This window comes from Mobula birostris, chromosome 5, assembly GCF_030028105.1.
Source record: "Mobula birostris isolate sMobBir1 chromosome 5, sMobBir1.hap1, whole genome shotgun sequence".
Taxonomy (NCBI): domain Eukaryota; kingdom Metazoa; phylum Chordata; class Chondrichthyes; order Myliobatiformes; family Myliobatidae; genus Mobula; species Mobula birostris.
Window position 1 is genome coordinate 186,867,549 of NC_092374.1, and position 25,980 is coordinate 186,893,528.

Here is a 25,980-nt window from a genome sequence, read left to right on the forward strand (position 1 = left end):
TGGAATGCCTGGTTCGCTGCTGTTGTTACTGCGTGATCGAGAATCTCCGAAGGGTAGGCCCCAAAATCCCCGGCTTTGCCTGCTGCTAGTGACCGAGGCTGAGGTCGAAACGCTCGTATAGAGATGGTGCTCGGTACTCTGTGTCGGAGGGTTGATCAGAGCTCGAAATTTTCGGACGACTCAGAGTCGGACTGTGGTCGGGCATGGCAGGGAGAGTTTTCTTCCTTCTCCTGTCTGCGTGAGATGTGGGATTTTCGAGAAACTTTGAACTTTTTTTTACTGTGCCATAGACTGTTCTTCATCAAGTTAAGGTATTGTTGCACTGTTGTAACTATATGTTATAATTATGTGGTTTTGTTAGTTTTTTAGTCTTGGTCTGTCCTGTGTTTTGTGATATCACACTGGAGAAATATTGCATCATTTCTTAATGCATGCATTACTAAATGACAATAAAAGAGGACTGCGTGTCCTCATAATCTAATCTAATCACCGGCATGTGACGTGACATTTGTTAACTTAGCAGCAGCAGTTCAATGCAATAGTTAATATTCTGGCCAGTTCTGTATTCAGAGAGCCATCCTTCAGCACTTTAACAGAAGGGATGTATTTTGGGTGTTTGGAGTTTGTGCTCTGAAGCTTCCAAAAGGATTCTACTAGCTGGGATGTATGACTATCGTAAATAGGTAATTCTACAAATATTCAAAATGTTAGAATTTGGTAGGTAATTATAGCAACTGAAATTGTGTTTATTCATTTACACTTTACTTGTGTTTAAAAAATGTAAGACTGTGTGATGAGAGGAGAATCAGATTCTCTGCAGAAATTCTGCTGTTTTTATATCACCAGCTTCAAAGTCTCTCTGATGACTCAGTTGATGAGTCACAGCAGAGGTTATCCTACTTAGACTGTGATGGAAATAAAAATCGCAGATCATAGTTTCTATAAATCACACACGACATCACAAATATCTGAAACTTCTTACCAATGACAAGCAACTCCATTATTTTCAACTCTTTCCCATCAACAGAGAAGGTGTAATCTCCTTGGTCACTGGCATTTAATCTGCTTATCGTCAGTGCACCACTCAAAGCATTGAATTGTAAACGGTCCTTGAACTGCTCACTTGGTTCCCATGTGGCGACGCCTGGGATGTGATCCAAAATCATATCATTACTTTTGTTGCTGGCTTTGAAAGTCCAAAGGATATCATTCTTGCTGGAATCAACGGTGATTTCAGGATCCAGTAAAACTGATGAACCAAGGACACCAACCACTTCTTCCCTTTCAGATGCTGAGAATAAAAAGAAAATATAATCATTTAAACTGTAGAGCAGGTGAAAGTGAGACAACTACAGCAGAGGAGTAATATTACATGAACAGATGTTATTGGACATTTTACTTCAGTTTCAGGACCAAGCTGTGCAGGGCAACTTGATCTGCAGCCTTCTTCACCTGGACAATACTAATACTTATGTCAGGAAGTTGTTTATTGACCTCAGCTCAGCGTTTAGTACAATCATTCCCATGGTTCTGATTGGAAACATTACAATTTTGCTTTTATATTCTAGTCCTCTCAAAATGAATGCTAACATCACATTTGCCTTCCTCACCACAGACTCAACCTGCAAATTAAGCTGCAGGGAATCCTGCACAAGGTCTCTCAAATCCCTGTGGTGCCTCAGATTTTTGCATTTTCTCTCCATTTAGAAAATTGTAAAACCTTTCATTTCTTCTACTGAAGTGCATGACCATACACTTCCTGACAGCACATTCCATCTGCCATTTCTTTGCCCATTTTCCAAACTTGTCTAAGCCCTTTTGTAGCCTCCCTATTTCCTCAAAACTACCTGCCCTCCACACCTACAGATGCGCCGGGCTGTCCGCACCACTCACTCTGGCGATTGAGGGAAGTACAGTTCCCATACTAGGCAGTGATGCAGCCAGTCAGGATGCTCTCAATTGTGCCCCTGCAGAAAGTCCTTAGGTTTTGGAGATCCATACCAAACTTCTTCAACCATGGATTGAAGGAAAATGAGGAGGAATTTCTTTACCCAGAGAGTGGTGAATCCATAGAATTCTTTGCCACAGGATGCAGAAAAAAGAAGCACAGATGGTAGTTTGCCTCCCGGGTGCCAGGGTCCGGGATTTTTCTGATCGCATCCATGATATCCTGAAGCAGGAAGGTGAACAGCCAGATGTCGTGGTACATATTGGTACCAACAACGTAGGTAGGAAAAGGGAGGAGGTCCTGAAAACAGACTACAGGGAGTTAAGAAAGATGCTGAGAAGCAGGACCACAAAGATAGTAATCTCGGGATTACTGCCCGTGCCACGTGACAGTGAGTATAGGAATAGAATGAGGTGGAGGATAAATGCGTGGCTGAGGGATTGGAGCAGGCCGCAGGGATTCAGATTTCTGGATCATTGGGACCTCTTTTGGGGCAGTTGTGCCCTGTACCAAAAGGACGGGTTGCATTTGAATCTCAGGGGGACCAATATCCTGGCTGGGAGCTTTGCGAAGTCTACTGGGGAGAGTTTAAACTAGATTTGCTGGGGGGGTGGGAACTGAACTGAAGAGACAGAGGAAGTGGTGGTGGCTCACAAATAGAGAAAGCTTGTAAGCAGTGTGAGAGGGAGGACAGGCAGGTGATGGAGAAGGGATGCACTCAGACTGATAGTTTGAGATGTGTCTATTTTAACGCAAGGAGTATCACGAACAAAGCAGATGAGTTTAGAGCGTGGATCAGTACTTGGAGCCATGATGTTGTGGCCATTACAGAGCCTCAGATGGCTCAGGGGCAGGGATGGCTACTTAGAGTGCCAGGCTTTAGATATTTCAGAAAGGACAGGGAGGGAGGCAAAAGGGGTGGGGACGTTGCACTGCTGATCAGAAATAGTGTCACGGCTGCAGAAAAAGAGGAAGTCATGGGTGGAATTTATAAACAGGAAGGGGTCAATAATCTACTGGGTCTTTTTATTGACCACCCAATAGTAACAGGGACATCGGAGAGCTGATAGGGAGACAGATTCTGGAACGATACAGTAATAACAGTTTTGAATGTTAAAAGGCCTGAACAGATTCGATAAGGCAAAGTGATTTCCCATGGTAGGGGAGTCTAGGACACGACTTCAGGATTGAAGGACATCCATTTAGAACAGAGATGTGGAGAAATTAACTTTAGTCAGAGGGTGGTAAATCTGCGGAATTTGTTGCCATGAGAGGCTGTGGAGGCCAAGCCACTGGATGCATTTAAGGCAGAGATAGATAGGTTCTTGATTAGCCAGGGTATCAAGGGGTATGGGGAGAAGACAGGGGAGTGGGGATGACTGGAAGTATTGGATCAGCCCATGAATGAATGGCGGACCAGACTCGATGGGACAAATGGCCTACTTCTGCTCCTATATCTTATAGTCTAACAGGGTTGTCGTGAATTTGAGTGAATGATTTGTAAATACTGCCCAAACCCAATTATCAATTGGCAAGAAATAACAGATTGTACGCCATATAAAATTATAAAGGAAGTATATTTACTAATTTTAGCTTTATCAAACAGTTATTAAAAGAAAGAAAAGATTGAAGAAAAAAAAGGGCCTATTACAGTTAAACCTGTCGAAATATTGGAGCTCATCTTTTCCAAAGCTGGGTAAACCGTTACTCACGGTGCTGAACCCACGCTCTGCCTGAAAGCACCCACCACAATCCAAACTTCCTTTGAAGGCCATCTTCAACAAACCGGCCTTCTCTCACGAGTATTGGCACTCGTCCTTGGAGATATTCATCTGCACAAGGCACCTCTTGCAATGGGGACTCTGCTTCCCACAGCCTTCTGTGGAATCTTCCTTTCTGTCCCGCTCCGCAGCTCCTGCTAAACAGACCCCAAACCAGACTACTGTCCATCACAAAGCTCCATCCACTACACTCTTGAGAGCTTTCTCCAGATCCCACCACCCTGACTGGCTGACACAACATTCCTAAGTAGAACAGCAGGGCTTCTTGTCTGAGCCAAAACCAAAACATTCTACCAGCAGGACATAATGCTTTGGCTAAAATGAAATACCTACAACATAGCACTGGAAATCTTAACCAGGGCATTACACTGATAATTTCCTTCAAAAATACAGTAAAAATGGTTAGACATGACTTACCATGCACAAAGCTATGTCTTCTTTTAGCCCACCTGATTTCCTTCTTCATTGTTCTCTTCCATTTCTTGTACTGATCAAGTATCTCATTTGTTCCTACCTGCCTATACTGTTATGCATCTCCTTCTACTTAACCAGAGCATCAATGTCTTTCAAAAAAATCAAGATTACGAAAATCTATTATTCTTGTCGTAAATTCTGACAGGAATATACATTCTGTATTCTCAAAAGTTCGCTTTTGAAGCCCTCCCACTTCCCAAGTATACCTTTCCCAGAAAACAGCCTGTCCCAATCCACATTTGCCATATCCTTTCTGATACCATCAAATTTAGCCTTTCTGCAATTTAGCATCTTAACCCGACCACATCTATCCTTTTCCATAATTACCATAAAACTAAAGGCATTGTGATCACATACTTTTGTCACCTGCTCCATCTTATTCCCTAATAGGAGAAGCAGTATCACATTCTCTCTAGTTGAGATTTCTATGCACTGATTAAGGAATCTTTACTGAACTCATTTGACAAACTCTTTCCCATCCAGCTCTTTTACAGCATGGGAATCCCTGTCAGTGTGTGGAAAGATAAAATCAACTATTATCACAACCTTGACTTTTTGCTGCAGTCTGCAATCTGTCTGCAAATTTGCTCCTCTAAATCCTGTGGACTGCTGATGGTCTGTGAAACTATCCCATTAACTTAGCCATACCTTTCTTATTCCTCAGTTCTACCCAAAAACCCTCACAAGATGAGCTCTCCCATCTGTCCTGACTGAGCACGGCCATGACGTTTTCCCTTACTGGTAATGCCACCCCTCCTGCTCCATCATGTCTAAAACAACTGAACCCCAGAACATTGAGCTGCCAGTCCTCCCTCCTGAAAACAAATCTCAGTAATGGCTACAATGTCATATTTCCACAGGCTGATCCATGCCCTAAGCTCATCCACCTTTCCCACAATACTCCTTACATTGAAACATACACAGCTCAGGACATTTGCCCCACTACGCTCAATCTTTCAATTACCTGACCTTGTACATGGGCGTAACAACACCTTTCTCTACAACCACTCCATGATCTGTTTAGGCACTCTGGTTCACATTCCCTGCAACTCAAGTTTAAACTCCACCACTAGTAACCCTTCCCACTAGGATATTAGTCCCCCAGTTTGGGTGCAAACCATACCTTTTGTACAAACCTCACTTTCCAGAAAGAAAATGCAATGATCAAAAAATCTGTAACCCTCCATTCTGCACCATCTCCTCAGCCATACATTAAACTGTATGATCCTCCTATTTCTGGCCTCACTAGCACATGGTATGGGTAGCAATCCTGAGATCACAGACCTGGAGATCCTGTCCTTTAACTGAGCACCTAATTCCCTGGACTCACTTCGCTGGATCTCGTCACCCTCCTCCCCATGTCATTGGTACTGACGTAGTCCTCGACCTCTGGCCACTCACCCACCCACTTAAAAATACTGTGGATCATCAGAGATGTCCCTGATCCTGGCACCCAGGAGGCAACATATCATCTGGGAATCTCACTCTCAGCCACAGAAGCTCCTTTCTGTTACCCTAATCAATTTGAATCCCCTATCGCCGCCGCTTGACTTTCCTCCCTCTTCCCCTGAGGCACAGAGCCAGACTCAGTACCAGATACGTGACTGCTTTGGCTTTCCTCTGCTAGGTGATACCCCGCCTCAACAGTATCGAACACATCCTCCCTGCTGTTGAGGGGAAAGGCCACAGGGGTACTCTGCACTGGCTGCCTATCACCTTCTCCACCTGAATCACCCACTTACCCGTGTCCTGCACAGTGTGTGTAACTACCTGAGAGTGTGTGCTGTCTATCAAATGATCTCAGCCTCCTGAATGATCCAGAGTTCATCCAGTTCCAGCTCCAGCTCCTTCACACAGTCTATTAGAAGCTGCAGCTGGATACACTTCTAGTAGGTTTTGTTATCAGGAACACTGAAGAACTCCCTCCCTTCCCATATCCTGCAAGAAGAGCCTTCCACTGCCCTGTCTGGCAACCACACTGCTCGAAAAGAAAGAATGAAAGAATAATTGGCAAAGAAAAATCTACCTATGGACTAATCCTCCCCTAAGCCTTGATGAGCCAAAGCCTCAAATCCCACTCTAACACTGGCCCACACACACGATGGCCACTTCGCTGAAACCTAACTTCCAGTCTGATTTTCCCAACTTACCTGCATATCTAAATCCCCCCATGATTATCACAGCATTGCCCTTTTTACATGCCCTTTCTATTTCCCTTTGTAATTTGTAGATCACATTCTGGCTACTGTTTGGAGGCCTGTATATAATTCCCATCAAGATCTTTTTACCCTTGCAGTTTCTTAACTCTACCCACAAGGTTTCTACATCTTCTCATGTCGATCTCTTTCCATGGATTTAACTTAATTTTTACCAATCGAGCCACCCCAACCCCTTTGCCTACCTGCTTATCTTTTCGATACAACATGTAGATTTGGATATTAAGCTCCCACTCTAATCTTCTTTCAGCCACAACTCAAATGCCCACAACATCATACCTGCCATCTCTAACTGCGCCACAGGATCAACTACCTTATTCCATCTGCTGTGTACATTGAAATATAACACCTTCATCATCTTTTCTGTTTTTGGCCCAATGTTACAATTTAACTCATACCACTGATTGCAATCTTGCCCTATTGTTTGCCTATTTGTCCTCACAGCCTCACTGCACACTGCAACTAGTTGTATACCAACTGCCCATCCTCAGCCCCATCACTGCAGTTGCCATCCCACTGCCAAGTTACTTTAAACCCTCCACAAATGGATACGATCCTCCTTATCAGTAACATAACTCAAACAAGCTGCTAAAAAGAGGACCACTGTCTCAGCAGTTAACATCACAGAGAAGCTATTTAATTATAACATAACAAAGAAGCCATTTTAATTAGCCTACGCAGTAACATAAATGAAGAAACCCCTTACAATGTTAAGAAAAGTCAGCATTGCTTTGTCCAAGGCAGGTCGTGCCTTACGAGCCTGATTGAATTGTTTGAAGATGTGACTGAACACATTGATGAAGGTAGAGCAGTAGATGTAGTGTATATGGATTTCAGCAAAGCATTTGATAAGTCACCCCATGCAAGGCTAATTGAGAAAGTAAGGAGGCATGGGATCCAAGAGGACCTCTTCTCTTTGTGATTTTTATAAATGACCTGGATGAGGAAGTGGAGGGATTGGTGAGTAAATTTGCTGATGACACAAAGGTTCGGGGTGTTGTGGTTAGTGTGGAGGGCTGTCAGAGGTTATAGTGGGACATCGATAAGATGTAAAACTGGGCTAAGAAATGGCCGATGGAGTCAACCCAGAAAAGTGTGAAGTGGTTCATTTTGGTAGGTCAAATATGATGGCAGAATATAGTATTAATGATGAGACTGTTGGCAATGTGGAGGATCAGAGGGATATTCGGGTCCAAATCCATCGGACACTTAAAGCTGCTGCGCAGGTTAACTGTGTGGTTAAGAAGGCATACGGTACATTGGCCCTCATCATCCGTGGGATTGAGTTCAAGAGCTGAGAGGTAATGTTACAGCTACATAGGACCCTGGTCAGACCCCACTTGGGGTACTGTGCTCAGTTCTGGTCAGCTCACTACAGGAAGGATGTGGAAACTATAGAAAGGGTACAGAATAGATTTACAAGGATGTTGCGTGGATTGTGGAGTATGCCTTATGAGAATAGGTTGAGTGAGCTTGACCTTTTCTTCTTGGAGTGATAGAGGATGAGAGGTGACCTGATAGAGGTGTATAAGATGATGAGAGGCATTGATCATGTGGATAGTCAGAGGCTTTTTCCAGGGCTGAAATGGCTAACACGAGAGGGCACAGATTTAAGATGTTTGGAAGTAGGTACAGAGGAGATGCCAGGGGTAAGTTGTGTTTTTTTACACACAGAGAATAGTGAGTACATGGAATGGGCTGCCGGCGATGGTGGTGGAGGCGGATACGATAGCGTCTTTTAAGAGATTCCTGTGTAGGTGCATGGGGCTTAGAAAAATAGAGGGCTATGGGTTATTCTGGGTAATTTCTAAAGTGAGGACATGTTAGGCATAGCATTGTGGGCCGAAGAGCCTGTATGGTGCTGTAAGTTTTCTATGAAGATCTGAAGGCCAAGTATTTATGTACAGTATACTTAAGGAAGAGGTTGATAGATTCTTGATTGGTCAGGGCATGTAGGGATATGGGGAGAAGGCAGAGATTGGGGTTGAGAGGAAAATTGGATCAGCCATGATGAAATGGAAGAGCAGACTTGATGGGTCAAATTCTGCTCCTACATCTTATGGTCTAATAGTCTTACTAGAATGACCACAACTGGACAAAATACTCCAAATTATCCCCACCAATGGTTGTGCAATTTCAATATAGCACCTCAACTCCTGTGCAAAAATGTGCCAAAAGCTTTCTTTACAACCATATCTACATGTCATGCCACATTCATGGATTTATGCATCTGTATTCCCAGATCTCTCTGTTCTACAAACACTCCTCTGTGCCTTACCCCTCATCTTGCCAAGTGCAACACCTCACTCTTGTCTACAATAAATTCCATCTCCCATTTTTGAGCCCATTTTTCCAGCTGCTCCAGATCCTGCTGCAAGCTTTGAAAGTCTTCCTCGCTATCTACCAGACCCCTAGTCTTGGTATCATCCACAAATTTGCTGATCCAGATTACCACATTATCATTCTGCTCATTGATCTAGATGACAAATAACTAATGGACCCAGCAGTGATCCCTGTGGCACACCATTAGTCATGGCTCTCCAGTCAGAGAGGTAACTATCTACTGCCACCCTTTGGCTTCTCTCTTCTCCTGTGAAGACAATGTCCGATCCAAATTACTACCTCATTTTGAATGCCAAGCAACTGAACCTTCTTGAGCAGCCTCCCGTGTGGGACCATTTCAAAGGCCTTGCTAAAGTCTATGTAAACCACATCTATGCCTTGCCTTCAGCGTTCCTGGTGCAACAACAGCCACGTGACTCAGCGGTGAGAAGGCACCTTTCATAAACAATATACATCTCGGGTCGGTATGACTTCGGATTCAAACCAAACAGGAAGGTCATGATGTTCTGATTAAAGAAACCTCAATTTCAGGGAATGATTTGTAAATACTGCCCAAACCCAATTATCAATTGGGAAGAAATAACAGATTGTACACCACATAAAATTATAAAGAAAGTATATTTACTAATTTCAGCTTTATCGAACAGTTATCAAAAGAAAGAAAAGATTGAAGAAAAAAAAATTAAAAGGGCCTATTACAGTTAAACCTGTCTAAATATTGGAGCTCATCTTTTCCAAAGCTGGGTAAACCGTTACTCACGATGCTGAACCCACACTCTGCCTGAAAGCACCCACCACAGTCCGAACTTCCCTTGAAGGCCATCTTCAACAAACCGGCTTTTTCTGACAAGTATTGGCACTCATCCTTGGAGATATTCATCTGCACAAAGCACTTCTTGCAATGGGGACTCTCCTTCCCACGGCATTCTGTGGTATCTTCCCTTCTGTCCCGCTCCGCAGCTCCTGCTAAACAGACTCCAAACCAGACTACTGTCCATCACAAAGCTCCATCCACTACACCCTCTCAAAAACTTTCTCCAGACCCCACCATCCTGACTGGCTGATACAACATTCCTAAGTAGAACAGCAGGGCTTCTTGTCTGAGCCAAAACCAAAACATTCTACCAGCAGGACATAATGCTTTTGCTAAAATGAAATACCTACAATATAGCACTGGAAATCTTAACCAGGGCATTACACTGGTAATTTCCTTCAAAAATACAGTAAAAATGGTTAGACTTGACTTACCACGCACAAAGCTATGTCTTCTTTTAGCCCACCTGATTTCCTTCTTCATTGTTTTCTTCCATTTCTTATACTGATCAAGTATCTCATTTGTTCCTACCTGCCTATACTATTATGCATATCCTTTTACTTAACCAGAGCATTAATGTCTTTCAAAAAAATCAAGATTATAAAAATCTATTATCCTTGTCTTAAATTCTGACAGGAATATATAAATTCTGTATTCTCAGAAGTTCGCTTTTGAAGCCCTCCCACTTCCTAAGTATACCTTTCCCAGAAAACAATCTGTCCCAATCCACATTTGCCATATCCTTTCTTATACCATCAAATTCAGCCTGTCTGCAAATTAGCATCTTAATCCGACCATGTCTATCCTTTTCTATAATTACCATAAAACTAAAGGCATTATGATCACATACTTTTGTCACCTGCCCTGTCTCATTCCCTAATAGGAGATGTAGTATCACATTCTCTCTAGTTGAGATTTCTATGCACTGATTAAGGAAACTTTACTGAACACATTTGACAAACTCTTTCCCATCCAGCTCTTTTATGGTATGGGTGTCCCTGTCAATATGTGGAAAGCTAAAATCGACTATTATCACAACCTTGACTTTTTGCTACAGTCTGCAACCTCTCTGCAAATTTGCTCCTCTAAATCCTGTGGACTGCTGATGGTCTGTGAAACTATCCCATTAACTTAGCCATACGTTTCTTATTCCTCAGTTCTACCCAAAAACCCTCACAAGATGAGCTCTCCCATCTGTCCTGACTGAGCACGGCCATGACGTTTTCCCTTACTGGTAATGCCACACCTCCTGCTCCATCATGTCTAAAACAACTGAACCCCAGAACATTGAGCTGCCAGTCCTCCCTCCTGCAAACAAATCTCAGTAATGGCTACAATGTCATATTTCCACAGGCTGATCCATGCCCTAAGCTCATCCACCTTTCCCACAATACTCCTTACATTGAAACATACACAGCTCAGGACATTTGCCCCACTATGCTCAATCTTTCAATTACCTGACTTTGTACATGGGCGTAACAACACCTTTCTCTACAACCACTCCATGATCTGTTTGGACACTCTGGTTCACATCCCCCTGCAACTCGAGTTTAAACTCCACCACTAGTAACCCTTCCCACTAGGATATTAGTCCCCCAGTTTGGGTGCAAACCATACCTTTTGTACAAACCTCACTTTCCAGAAAGAAAGCGCAATGATCAAAAAATCTGTAACCCTCCATCCTGCACCATCTCCTCAGCCATACATTAAACTGTATGATCCTCCTATTTCTGGCCTCACAAGCACATGGTATGGGTAGCAATCCTGAGATCACAGACCTGGAGATCCTGTCCTTTAACTGAGCACCTAATTCCCTGGACTCACTTCGCTGGATCTCGTCACCCTCCTCCCCATGTCATTGGTACCGACGTAGGCCTCGACCTCTGGCTGCTCACCCACCCACTTAACAATACTGTGGATCATCAGAGATGTCCCTGATCCTGGCACCCAGGAGGCAACATATCATCTGGGAATCTCACTCTCAGCCACAGAAGCTCCTTTCTGTTACCCTAATCAATTTGAATCCCCTATCGCCGCCGCTTGACTTTTCTCCCTCTTCCCCTCTGAGGCACAGAGCCAGACTCAGTACCAGATACGTGACTGCTTTGGCTTTCCTCTGCTAGGTGATACCCTGCCTCAACAGTATTGAACACATCCTACCTGCTGTTGAGGAGAAAGGCCACAGGGGTACTCTGCACTGGCTGCCTATCACCTTCTCCACCTGACAGTCACCCATTTACCCGTGTCCTGCACAGTGTGTGTAACTACCTGACTGTGTGTGCTGTCTGTAAATGATCTCAGCCTCCTGAATGATCCAGAGTTCATCCTGTTTCAGCTCCAGCTCCTTCACACAGTCTATTAGAAGCTGCAGCTGGATACACTTCTAGTAGGTTTTGTTATCAGCAACACTGAAGAACTCCCTCCCTTCCCATATCCTGCAAGAAGAGCCTTCCACTGCCCTGTCTGGCAACCACACTGTTCTAAAAGAAAGAATGAAAGAATAAATGGCAAAGAAAAATCTACCTATGGACTAATCCTCCCCTAAGCCTTGATGAGCCAAAGCCTCAAATCCCACTCACACAATGGCCACTTTGCTGAAACCTAACTTCCAGTAAGATTTTCCCAACTTACCTGCATATCTAAATCCCCCCATGATTATCACAACATTGCCCTTTTCACATGCCCTTTCTATTTCCCTTTGTAATTTGTAGATCACATTCTGGCTACTGTTTGGAGGCCTGTATATAATTCCCATCAAGATCTTTTTACCCTTGCAGTTTCATAACTCTACCCACAAGGTTTCTACATCTTCTCATGTCGATCTCTTTCCATGGATTTAGCTTAATTTTTACCAATCGAGCCACCCCAACCCCTCTGTCTACCTGCTTATCTTTTCGATACAACGTGTGGATTTGGATATTAAGCTCCCACTCTAATCTTCTTTCAGCCACAACTCAAATGCCCACAACATCATACCTGCCATCTCTAGCTGCGCCACAGGATCAACTACCTTATTCCATCTACTGTGTACATTGAAATATAACACCTTCATCACCTTTTTTGTTTTTGGTCCAATGTTACAATTTAACACATACCACTGATTGCAATCTTGCCCTATTGTTTGCCTGTCTGTCCTCACAGCCTCACTGCACACTGCAACTAATTGTGTACCAACTGCCCATCCTCAGCCCCATCACTGCAGTTGCCATCCCGCTGCCAAATTACTTTAAGCCCTCCACAACAACTCTAGAAAACATGCCTGCAAGAATATTGACCCCTCAGGTTCAGGTGTAACCTGTCCTTTTGTACAGGTGGTTCCTTCCCCAGAAGAGATCCCAATGATCCAGAAATCTGAAACCCTGCCCCCTGCACAATTTCCTCAGCTACACATTCATCCTATTCTTACCCTCACTGGCACGAGGTACAGGTAATAATCCAGTGATTACTACCCCAATGGTCCAGCTTTTCAGCTTACTGCCTAACTCCCTAGATTCTCTCTTCAGAAGCTTCTCCCTTTTCCTACCTATGTCGTTGATACCAATATGTGTCAAATCTTACAGCTGTTCACCCTCCCCTTTAGAATGCTGTGGACTCGATCCAAGACAACTCTAACCCTGGGATCTGGGAGGCAACAGACCATCCGGGTTTCTCTTTCACGTCCACAGAACCTGCTTTCTGATCCTCTAATCATGGAATCCCCTGTCATTACTGCACTCCTCTTCTCCTCATTCCCTTCGAAGCTGCAGAGCCAGGCTCAGTGCCAGAGACCCAGCCGCTGCTCAGAAGTATCCAAAGTGTTATACTTATTATTGAGGGGAACGGCCACAGGGATACTGTGCACTGACTGCCTATTCCCTTTTCCTCTCCTGACAGTCAGCCAGGTACCTGCATCCTGCAACTTCAGGGTGACTGACTCCCTGTATCTCCTATCTGTCACCTCCTCATTTTCCTGTATGAGCTGAAGGTCATCCAGCTGCAGCTCCAGTTCTTTAACACAGTCTCTGAGGAGATGTAACTTGGTGCTCTTCATGCATATGTAGTTATCAGTGAGGCTGCAGGTCTCCCAGAGTTCCCACATCTCTACAAGTAACACACACTAGCTACAGTTGATGACAGAAGTTTACATACACCTTAGTCAAATACATTTAAACTCAGTTTTTCACAATTCCTGACATTTAATCCTAGAAAACATTCCCTGTCTTAGGTCAGTTAGGATCACTACTTTATATTAAGAATGTGAAACATCAGAATAATAGTAAAGAGAATGATTTATTTCAGCTTTTATTTCTTTCATCACTTTCCCAGCGGGTCAGAAGTTTACATACACTTTGTTAGCATTTGGTAGCATTACCTTTAAATTGTTTAACTTGGGTCAAATGTTTTGGGTGGCCTTCCACAAGCTTCTCACAATAAGTTGCTGGAATTTTGTTCCATTCCTCCAGACAGAACTGGTGTAACTAAGTCAGGTTTGTAGGTCTCCTTGCTCGCACACGCTTTTTCAGTTCTGCCCACAAACTTTCTACCGGATTGAGGTCAGGGCTTTGAGATGGCCACTCCAATACATTGACTTTGTTGTCCTTAAGCAATTTTGCCACAACTTTGGAGGTATGCTTGGGGTCATTGTCCACTTGGAAGACCCATTTGCGACCGAGCTTTAACTTCCTGACTGATGTCTTGAGATGTTGCTTCAATATATCCACATAATTTTCCTTCCTCATGATGCCATCTATTTAGTGAAGTGCACCAGTCCCTCCTGCAGCAAAGCACCCCCACAACATGATGCTGCCACCCCCATGCTTCACGGTTGGGATGGTATATCGACGTAACTTGAAAGGCTGCTCAGCAAGGAAGATGCCACTGCTCCAAAACCGCCATAAAATAGCCAGACTACAGTTTGCAAGTGCACATGGGGACAAAGATCTTACTTTCTGGAGAAATGTCCTCTGGTCTGATGAAACAGAACTTGAACTGTTTGGCCATAATGACCATCGTTATGTCTGGAAGAAAAAGGGTGAGGCTTGCAAGCTGAAGAACAGCATCCCAACCGTGAAGCATGGGGGTGGCAGCATCATGTTGTGGGGGTGCTTTGCTGCAGGAGGGACTGGTGCACTTCACAAAATAGATGGCATCACGAGGAAAGAAAATTATGTGGATATATTGAAGCAACATCTCAAGACATCAGCCAGGAAGTTAAAGCTCGGTCGCAAATGGGTCTTCCAAATGGACAATGACCCCAAGCATACCTCCAAAGTTGTGGCAAAATTGCTTAAGGACGACAAAGTCAAGGTATTGGAGTGGCCATCACAAAGCCCTGACCTCAATACAGAAGAAAATTTGTGGGCAGAACTGAAAAATCGTGTGCAAGCAAGGAGGCCTACAAACCTGACTCAGTTACACCAGTTCTGTCTGGAGGAATGGAACAAAATTTCAGCAACTTATTGTGAAAAGCTTGTGGAAGGCTATCCAAAATGTTTGACCCAAGTTAAACAATTTAAAGGCAATGCTACCAAATACTAACAAAGTGTATGTAAACTTCTGACCCACTGGGGAAGTGATGAAAGAAATAAAAGCTGAAATAAATCATTCTCTCTATTATTATTCTGACATTTCACATTCTTAAAATAAATTAGTGATCCTAACTGACCTAAGACTGGGAATGTTTTCTAGGATTAAATGTCAGAAATTGTGAAAAACTGAGTTTAAATGTATTTGGCTAAGGTGTATGTAAACTTCTGACTTCAACTCTATGTACTAACTGAAAAAATATTCCCAGAAACTTTCTTGCTTACTTACTTAGAACCTCCAGATATGTTTGCCCAAGACCACTGAGCCAAATCTGGACCACTAACGCTGGCCCACTCCAACAACGACCACTCCAACAATGGCCACTCCTACAATGTCCGCTGTGCTTTTTATTGATCCAGAGCTGATTTCAGCCAGCAGAAAGAAAACTGACTCTCCTGAGCTCTTTAGAAACTTTGTGCTGCATCACAAACGGATGCAGTGCAGATGAAGAAACAGAGAAAAGGGAAAAGCATTTTTATAAGAAATAGGGAAGAGGTTAGTCGACATAATCATAGAAATCAGAGGTTTATAGAAGATGCTGGTTGATAGTTTTTCTCCAGAGATGGAGGCAGGGAGATCGAGAAAAGGGAGGGAGATGTCAGAGGTGGAACAACTGAATTTAAGAGAAGGGTGGAAGTCAGAGCAAAGTTGATAAAATTGTCGAGCTCAGCATGGGTGCATGAGGTAGCACCAATGCAGTTGTCATTGTAGCAGAGGAAGAGATGGGGAGTATAACTGGGGAAGGCCGAACATGGACTGTTCGACATAGCCAACAAAGAGGCAGGCAGAGCTCGGGCCCATGTGAGTTCTTATGGCTACACCTCGAGTTTGGAGAAACAGGGAGGAACCCAATTTTGTAAAATTTTGAAGGTGAAGACTAGATCTGCCAGACGAAGGAGGATGGTGGTGGAGGAGGATTGGTTGGTTCTCCGTCAAGAAAGAAGCAGAGAACTCTGAGGCCTCACTGATGAGAGATAGGAGATGAGGGAAGGTATTATCAGCACAGGGTGTGAAATCCTTGGCAAAGAAGTGGGCTTGGGGATAGCGGTGATGGAAGAAGAGCTCACTGCTGTGGTGGGCATGGAACTCACAGAGGTGCACGTGAAGGGGTACAAAGGTGAGGCCCTCACTGAGGAAAAAACATTCAGCCTCAAAGAGGGGAATGTCGGAGGAAATTCAGAAGACATGGCAAGGATCAGAGCTGAGATTGGAGGGGGAAGAGGACTGGTGTTGTCACAGGAGAGACGAGGTTTGGGGTGTTCAGCGAAGCTGGAGAGGTGAGAGACACGGGGCTGTGGAGTGGTCAATCTTTCAACTTTTGCTGGACGTGCGGAAGGTGAAGACATGGATCTAGTGGAGGATAAAATTTCAGAGAGGCTCATGACAGGCTGAAGAGAGAAAGGCCCAGAGCTGTGGCAGATACTGAGACAGAGTCTCCAGGTATCTCTGCATGGCAGAAAGAGTGACGTGTGGAATGTGGAGGGAGAAGCAGTCAATTAAACACCAGTAGCTGGAATCCTCAGTGGGTCCAGACCTAGAGACCTGAAAACGGTACTGGAGGCCATGTGGCACAAGCTAGTGGCACAGACAAGCTCCCAGGAAGGTTACGTGGTTGTGGTAGAGGGTCTTGGTGAGCACATGGTGGAAGAGTCGGAGGGCAGCAGACATCACAGAGGAGAAGCAGTGAGAGAGGGTTTCACTGAGCTCCCATTGAAGAGAAGATTTAACACTAGAGCAATTCATCACAATAACAATGCAGAATAACTTGTTACGTGACAAACAAAGTGAAGAGCAACTTAACACTAGATCAATTCATCACATCAGTACGTCAAGGTAGTACAAAGGAAAACAATAACAATGCAGAATAAAGTGTCACAGTGACAAACAAAATGAAGAGCAGAATTAGAATCAGGTTTAATATCACTGGTATTTGTCATGAAATTTTAGTTATGCGACAGCAGTACATTGCAATATATAATTAAATAACAAAATGCCAGTAACTATATATAGTAATTACAGTATATATAGCTAATTTAAATAAATAGTGCGAAAAGAGCAAAAAAAGTAGTGAGGTTGTATTCATGGGATCAATGTCCATTCAGAAATCTGATGACAGAGGGGAAGAAGCTGTTCCTAAATTGTTCAGTGTGAACCTTCAGTTTCCTGTACCTCCTCCTTGATGGTAGCAATGAGAAGAGGACATGTCCTGGGTGACACAGACAGTAAGGAGAAAGGCCATAGGTTAAGGGTGAAAGGTGAAATATTTAAGTGGAACCTGAAAGGAAACTTCTTCACTCAGTGGGTGGTGTGAACATGGGACGAGCTGCCAGCAGAAGTGGTGGATGAGGGTTTGACCGAGACGTTTAAGACAGGTTTGGATACGTACATGGATTGGAGGGGTAAGAGGGCTGTGTTCTAAGTGCAGGCCAATGGGACTGGACAGAATACCAGTTCAGCACAGACTAGATGTGCTGGAGATTCTGTTTCTGTGGTGTAGTGCTCAATGATTCTATGACTCTCCAATTATTCTGAATCACTAACTGCCCATTTCATAGTCACTAATTCAGTGTGTTGTGCACTCGTGTTTTCTGATAGTTTACGAGCTGCTGTCATAATTTCTTGTCTGCTGTCATCCTCAACAGAAACACTGAACCCTGTTTTCCTCTCAACTTCCTCCACGGGTGATCCATAGAACATAGAACAGTATAGTACAGGAACAGGCCCTTCGGCCCACAATGTTGTGCTGAACCAATAAAATTGTAATCAAATGGCTAACTAAACTAATCTCCATTCACTGTCCATATCCTTCCATTTTCCTCACATTCATGAGCTTATTGAAATGTCCCTTAAAAGTTTATAATGTTTCTGCCTCCACCACCACCCCAGGCAGCCACCATTCTGTGTAAAAACTTGCCCTTTCATCTCCTTTGAAATGATCCCCTTGCACCTTAAATGCATACCCTCTGGTATTAGACATTCCTACCCTGGGAAAAATCCCCTGTTTACTCTATCTATGCCTCTGATATTCTTATAAAACTCTAACAGATTTCCCCTCAGCCTCCATTGCTCCAGAGAAAACAACCCAAGTTTAACCAGCCGCTTGTTACAGCATGTTCCCTCTAATCCAGAGAGCGTCCCAGTAAACCTCTTCTGTACCGTCTCCAAAGCCTGGACTTCCTTCCGATAAGAACTATTTGCATTACTCCAGATGCGGCCTAACTAGAGTTTTATAAAGCTGCAACATAACTTCCTGACTTTTGAACTCAGTGCCTCGACTAATATAGGCAAGCATGCCATACACCTTCTGAACCACCCCATCAACCAGTCGAGCCACTTCCAATGAGCTATGAACTTGGACTCCAAGATCCCTCTGCTCACCAAAAATGTCAAGGATCTTTCCTTAACAGTATACTGTCTCTTTACATTTGATCTACCAAGGTACAACACCTCACGTTTGGCTGGGTTAATCTTCATCTGCCATTTCTCTCCCCATATCTGCAACTGATCTCTGACCCATTGTAATCTCTGACAGTCTTCTACGCTACTCACAGCAGTACTGGTCTGCATATCATCAGCAAACTTATTAACTCACCCATCGACACTTTCATCCCGGTCTCTTATCCACTTCACAGATCATCCATCTGTGGAACTTTGAAAAGGGGTCTGTTTTCCTGACTCTGAACACCTCCCGTATAGTTTTGTTGCAAATGATACCTCAGAAACATTTGTTACTCACACTATGGCATTTGTGCATTTCTACACTTGTTTACCAACCAGTATCCTGCACTAAACTCAGGGAAATTCCCCTCATACCCCCCACCTCGCCCCAGGTAGGAATGTTCTGGAGAATGTGAAACCAGACAAGGGAGATGATTCATTCCCTTTCCATTCTGGTGAAAAGTAGTGGATCAACAGGTTTTCCTTTCCTAGAGGCAAGGCTGGTTAGATAAGCTCCTGATTTTGTAAACATTTCTTCAGCATGCATCTAGTTTCACAAAGTTTTGGTAGCGTGTACTTTCAGCTGCTGTTTCTCTATCTCTGCCTCCCTTCACGGTTTTCTGCTTTCTACTGTTCAAGCATATTTCTTCAAAACCTCAGCTGATATTTTTAAATATTTTATTTCTATCTTTCTTTTATCATTTTGTTTTTACTCCAACTTTTCATCCTTATTATCTGTCGTCCCTGACCAAGCACAGTAATGAGGATACTTCTGAAGATTGAATTGTCAAGAATATCTTTCCGATATTTCACTGATCACTGACTGCCATCTTGCCTAATACACTCAGTGGCCATTTATTAGACAGACCCCTACACCTGATCATTAACACAAATATCTGATTAGACAATCACGTGGCAGCAACTCAATGCATAAAAGCATGCAGACATTCAGTCCTTGTTCAAACCTAACACCAGAATGGGGAAGAAATGTGATTTCAGGGACTTTGACTGTGGAATGATTGTTGGTACCAGATAGGATGGTTTGACTATCTCAGAAACTCTGATGTACTATTTTTTCCATGCATGACAGTCTCTGGAGTTTACAGAGAATGGTGTGAAAAACAAAAATATCCAGTGAGTTGCATTTCTGTGGGTTAATGAGAGAGGTCAAAGGAGAATGGCCAGACTGGTTCAAGCTGACAAGAATGCGGCAGTAACTCAAATAACCGCTTGTTACAACAGCAGTATGCAGAAGAGCATCTCAGAAAGCACAACACATCAAACCTAGCGGTGGATTGGCTGTATCTGCAGCAGACCACAAACATACACTCAATGCCCACTTTATGAGGTTCCTCCAGAAGTAGCCATTGAGTGTACATATCAGTCGAGTTCCCTTATTGGTATGTTCGCTCATTTTTAATCACCCAATTACTTTTAATTTTTACAAACCCACCCATGGACACCTGTGTCCCGCAGGAAGACTCTGGGCAGATAGAGTCAGAAGTGGAATACTCATTTTATATTCAAAACTTTCTTTTTTCATCTCTTAATTCACATGTATTCTCGGTAATAATGCTGAAGACGACCAAATCAAATCAGTTACGACCTTACTTTAGTTGGGACATGATGACAGGTTAGATACATAATGATTAACTATCCAGATCTGATCTCCTCATCCCTGACACAGGAGCTTTCTATCAACCCTTCACGGCCGTTCCCTCTCACTCTGCAGATGTGGATGTATTTCTCTTTACAATAGCTTTGTCCCACGAACTGCTGTACCAGTGTGGATTCTCTACCCCTTCTCACATCCACCACAGAGAGTTATTTGCTCACTTGATAAGTTTGAATCTTGTTTGGTCAGTTTTTGTCTGAAAACTAGTTTCAGTATTGCTTTGATTATCTATCAGCACCAAAAGTCTGTATCTGTCTGCCCACTGGTTTGATCATGGGTCGTTCCTCTCTCTCGCGCTCTCTCATTAATCCACTGACTTAATCATACTTCACTTCTTACACTTGGGGTTTTCTTTTGCAAGCTGCTTTGTGCAACTTCACTCATTGCACCCCACCCCCCTCACTGGGTGTTTGTCCATGATGTGGACTCAAAATCCATGGTCTCATGAAGGAGAAAGTGGGCATTTCCCCATCATTTGCAAATACAACTTCCAAAACCCGTTGGTTACAAACTGGTCTTACCATCTGTCCCATCATTCAATTTTGCCTGCTCTCCCTGTCTCACACCCCCAATCTCTGCCTTCTTGAAAGCCAATGCAAAGACAATGACAATTCAGCCCTTGCTGGAATAACAGAAATTTTCCAAACTTTTCACATAACATCTTGCACACAATTCTCACACATCTTCCCTGCAGCCACTTTACCTGTGGTGTTGCATGCAGTAAGCGCTACGGTGGTGTAGCGGTCAGCATGACGCCATTACAGCTCGAGGCGTTCTGGCATTTGGAGTTCAATTCCTGCGCCGTTCTGTAAGGAGTCTCTGTACATCCTCCCCATGGAATGCGTGAATTTTCTCCAGGTTCTCCGGTTTCCTCCCACAGTCCAAAGACCTACTGAGTAGTTTAATTGGTCATTGTAAATTGTCCTGTGATTAAGTTAGGACTAATCGGGTTTTTGGGGGTTGCTGGGGTGATGCACCTCAAAGGGCCAGAAGGGCCTACTCCGCACTGTATCACAAAATAAATAAATCGGCTTGAAAGTTAATATAAACTGAGCATCAGCAAAGTAAAACTGATCTTTTTGATTTTATAAGAATATTGACAATTCCATGTTTCCAGTCAGTTTATCTTCACCATGGATATGCAATCCATCTGCACTGGTCTCATATCAGGAGGGTCTGAAGATTAGATTCATCCTAACTTTGAACACTTTCTCCTTCAGCTGCATTCTCCATATCAAAGGCCTCATTATGGACACTCACTTGGGCCAAAACTTTGCTCATCCTCTTGTGTGATGCTTGGAACATCAGTATCTCACTCCTACAACACCTCCTCTGGTACATTGACAAATCTGTTGGTGCTGCTTCCTGCATTTAGTCAACTTAGAAGTTCCATCAATTTTGTTGCCAATTTCCACCTTCCCTTCATCTTCCCTTGGTCCATCTGTCTCTTCTCTTCCCTTCCTGGATCTCTCCATCATAGTTCAGGGGATATGCTGACCACCGCTAACCATTAAAAGCCAAGATTTTAACACCCATCTTGTCTGTACTTCCCTCCCCGCTTCTTGTTGTGAGTGACTTCATTCCATTCTCCCAGTTCCTCCATGTCGCTACATTTGCTGTAGTGATGACCATTCTGCAGTTGCCTTAGAAAGGTCTTCCTTCTTCCCAAACAGTGGCTTCCCCTCAGCAGGCAAGGCCCCTGACTGAATCACAGACATCTGTTTTCACCCTGTTCTCCTCCTGGACAGAGCATGAACAAAGGTCCCCGGTCCTCACCTTCTCCTCCATCAGCCTTTACGAGTTTATCCCTCACAACTGATGCCAGGATTTCAGCAGACCCACACTCCCATCCCATCTCCTTTCAGCTTTTCAAAGGGATCACTCCCTTTGTGATTCCCTAGTCCACTCTTCCACCCCAATCAACACTTCTGTATCATGAGGTGCTTCCCCAACCACAGGAGATGCAATGCCCAGAATGGAACACAGAAAATGCCGGAAACACTGAACAGTTACAGATGATGGTTTGCCGACAGAAAACAGTCACTGTTTCTCTTTCCTCAGATACTGCCTGAACTGTTGCAGCTTTTCTGGAATTTCCTGTTTATCTTTCAGATTTTCAGCATCTGCAGTTTTCAAATGCAACATCAGTCCTTTAACCTCTGGCCTTCCCAGCACCCACGTAACCAAACTGTCTTTCCAGATGAAGCAGTGACTAACTTGCACTTCCTGCAAATTCATGCCCCACATTCAGAGTTCACAATGTGATCACAGTTTGTCATTGTCATAGAGAGACATAGCATTGACCTTCAGCCCAGCAAATCTCCACCAACAACCCACCACCCATTTACACCAATTGTACATTCATCTCATTGATTATTCATCTCAACTTCCCATCAACTCTCCCAAATTCCAGCACTCAGCTACACACTGGGGGCAATTCACAGGAGTCAAGTGTACTTGTATCATCCCTCTCACCATTCCTTTCATTCACCATCATCACCAGGGAGATGTTTGTACCTGTATCTTTCATTGTAATAGCAGAACTGAAAATAAATTTAATTCGACCATTCCTTTGTTCTTCACTTTTCATTTCCCTGCTTCTGACCACAAGGGATGCACATTTACCTTCTCTCATCCTTTTCTCTTCACATGTTTATAGGAGCTTTTACAGTCAGTTTATGTAAACCGCAAACTCCATCTCGTACTATTTCTCCCTTCCCATTGTATTTTTCTCTCAGTTGCTGAAACCACTCCCAATCCTCATGTTTGCTATTTTTTCTGCCTTTTTATGTTCCTCTCCATTGGATTGACCATATAAGATGGCTTTAGCAAACAACATGACCAACGGCAACGTCCTTCAGATGGTTCACAAAACTAATTCTTTTACACCTCCTTCTTTCAAATATGATTCTAGTAAACTGCATGGGATTGGAACCTGTAATTTACATTTTGATGGTGGGTTTTTGGGCCAATTGTGTGATCTGGCACTTTGCCGTCTCTGAGGGAGGTTGGTGAGGTTTGGAGTGGAGTGTGCAGCCTGGAGGCCAAGATGAAAGCATCTGATAAGATTGAAATCAACGAAGACGAGAGCAAAAGGCGAGCAGGTGTTCAGATCCATCTGTTCGTGCTTGACCGGTCTTCCTCTCCTTCCTTGCTGCAGGAGGAAGGTGCCGGAGTCTTTGACCTTGGGCAAGGTTTCATCTGCACAATTTGTGGGCTGGACTTGTTTACAATCTGCAGTACATGTCATGTGGCTTTCTGGTTTCTGGTTGCTCTCATTTTATTGCTATTTTTGTCATCTTGATCGGAGCAGCTCTGCTGCCTGCAGTCAACGATCAACACTGCACTGAACTGAACTGAACTGAACTAAACCAAACGGAACATTCCTGGACTGTTTCAAAGCTCTGTCATTTGATGTTCAATGTTCTGTGTGTTGTTCCCTCATTTTTTGCCGTTTGGGTGCTTGATGTTTTCTTTGAATGGGTTCCATGGTGTTTCTTTGTTTCCTGGTTGGCTGTGGGAAGATGAATCTCAGGGTTGTATACTGCATAAATACTTTGATAATAAATGTACTTCGAGCATTTAACTTTATTCTCTAAATTCTTTTGAAATCCATTAATTCTTTGTCTCAATTCTTTACCTTGTGCACTGAACACAGAGGTGGGAATGGCAGCTGGAAAAGGCCAGTGACAGACAACATCCAGTTACTGAACAGGAGGTGAAGCCTCCTACTGATCCAAGAGCAAAGATTCCAGGGTCTGGAGGTTCCAAGGACCAAAACCTGGAAAGTGAACCCATTCCCCACTGCGTGTCAGACCAATCAGGAGAGGACACACACACTGTTGTGCAGTCTCCGTCCTAATGGTCACTAAAGGTAAAATAAAAATCCAATCATTCACAATCAACCATTCAGATATTCCAGTGGTTTGGGATCTGGTTCACCCGGTAACAATTCCCACACTATCCCCGAGGCTCTCCAGGTTTCAATCTCCCCTGACACTTACCAGATTCTGTGGAGAATGTATAATACCGTGAAACATCTCAACCAAAAAGTCTGTTGGGGCATTAACACCGAATAACACCCAATAGTCCTGAAGGTCTGGTAGTCTTCACTCCACCATCAGATTTATCACTATGTTCTGCAAAGAACTGCTGCCACATAACAACAAATTGCACCACATATGTCGGTGATATTAAACCTGATTCTGATTCTGACAGTCCAGCACCAATGTCCCGAGTGTGCCTGATTGTCAGAGTTTGACTGGACATCTCTCGTACAAAACTGAACAGAATAGAATTGAACTGAGTTGACTTTATTACTTACATCCTTCACCTACATCAGGAGTAAAAATCTTTATGTTACGTCTCCATCCAAATGTGCAATGTGCAATTTATAATAAATTGTATGTACAACAGAACAGTCAATATAACATAGAAATACAATTGTATCAGCATGAATTAATCAGTCTGATGGCCTGCTGGAAGAAGCTGTCCTGGAGCCTGTTGGTCCTGGCTTTTATGCTGTGTTACTGTTTCCTGGATGGTTGCAGCCGGAACAGTTTGTGGTTGTGATGACTCGGGTCCCCAAAGATCCTTCGGGCCATTTTTACACACCTGTCTCTGTAAATGTCCTGAATAGTGGGAAGTTTACATCTACAGATGCGCTGGGCTGTCCGCACCGCTCTCTGCAGAGACCTGAGATTGAGGGAAGTGCAGTTCCCATACCAGGCAGTAATATAGCCAGTCAGAACGCTCTCAATTGTGACCCTGTCGAAAGATTTTAGGATTTGGGGACCATACCAAACTTCCTCGACAGTCTGAGGTGCTTTTTTAACCACACAGCCGGTACGTACAGACCACGTGAGATCCTTGGTGACGTGTAGCTGTTCAGCCCCTCAATCCCAGATCCATTCAATAGGGGAGCGGTTGAGTCTTTTTCTTAGACTAAATATATATTGATCTACAAATATATGAATTAGGACTACATTCTGTAGTTTCCATGAGATTTGCTTATAATATGTCGGTTCCACAGTCTCAGACACATACCTATTCTAGGGTGACTCAGACTTTTGCACAGCACTGTAATGTCAACGAGGAGCAAAGAGTGAGTGTTTAAATCTGGTGGGATTAAAGGATGTTGGGACTGGCGAGGGTAGAGCACCACAGGAAGGGTATGGGACAGGTGGCAGAGAAGGCCTGCCAGGGGCAGGGATGGCACAGTTACATAGGTACCCAGCCCTCAGACACCAGTCAAGGGCATTTCATTCCAAACAATTGGTTCACTGATCATTACGGAATATCTCTCAGGGGCTTCCACTCCCTTCCCTCTCCCTGCCCCCACCCCACTCTCAGTCAACAAAAGAGACCCATATCAGAATCAGGTTTATCATCACTCACAAATGCCACAAAATTAGTTTTTGTTTTCTGCAGTAGTACAACAATACATATTACTCCAGGACTGTGCAAAAGTCAAAGGCATTCTCGTGATATAAATATGCCTGAGGCTTTTGCACAGTACTGTACGTAAAAATCAAAATGAAACTTCTGGCAATTCCATCATCAAGCACACCGACAGTCCCAGCCAAGCCCTCATCAGAGAGGAGGTACAGGAGCCCAGAGACTTACACCTCGATGTTCGACAACAGTTTCTGAACATTGTTTACCCTCCTCACTGCCTCTGGAAAGCAGCCAGCAAAATCAAAGACTCATCTACCCCAGATACTCTC

The 25,980-nt window shown here is 43.7% G+C and overlaps 1 protein-coding gene across 2 annotated transcripts in view; it reads right to left on the reverse strand.

Moving 5' to 3' along the window:
- The window catches only part of LOC140198136 (uncharacterized), a 187,348-nt gene that overhangs the window by 128,155 nt on the left and 33,213 nt on the right, over nt 1-25,980 (reverse strand). For both annotated transcript variants that reach the window (XM_072259094.1, XM_072259093.1), the window contains exon 2: nt 983-1,291. In XM_072259094.1, the coding sequence (XP_072115195.1) occupies nt 983-1,291 (309 nt within the window). The remainder of the gene's footprint in view (nt 1-982; nt 1,292-25,980) is intronic.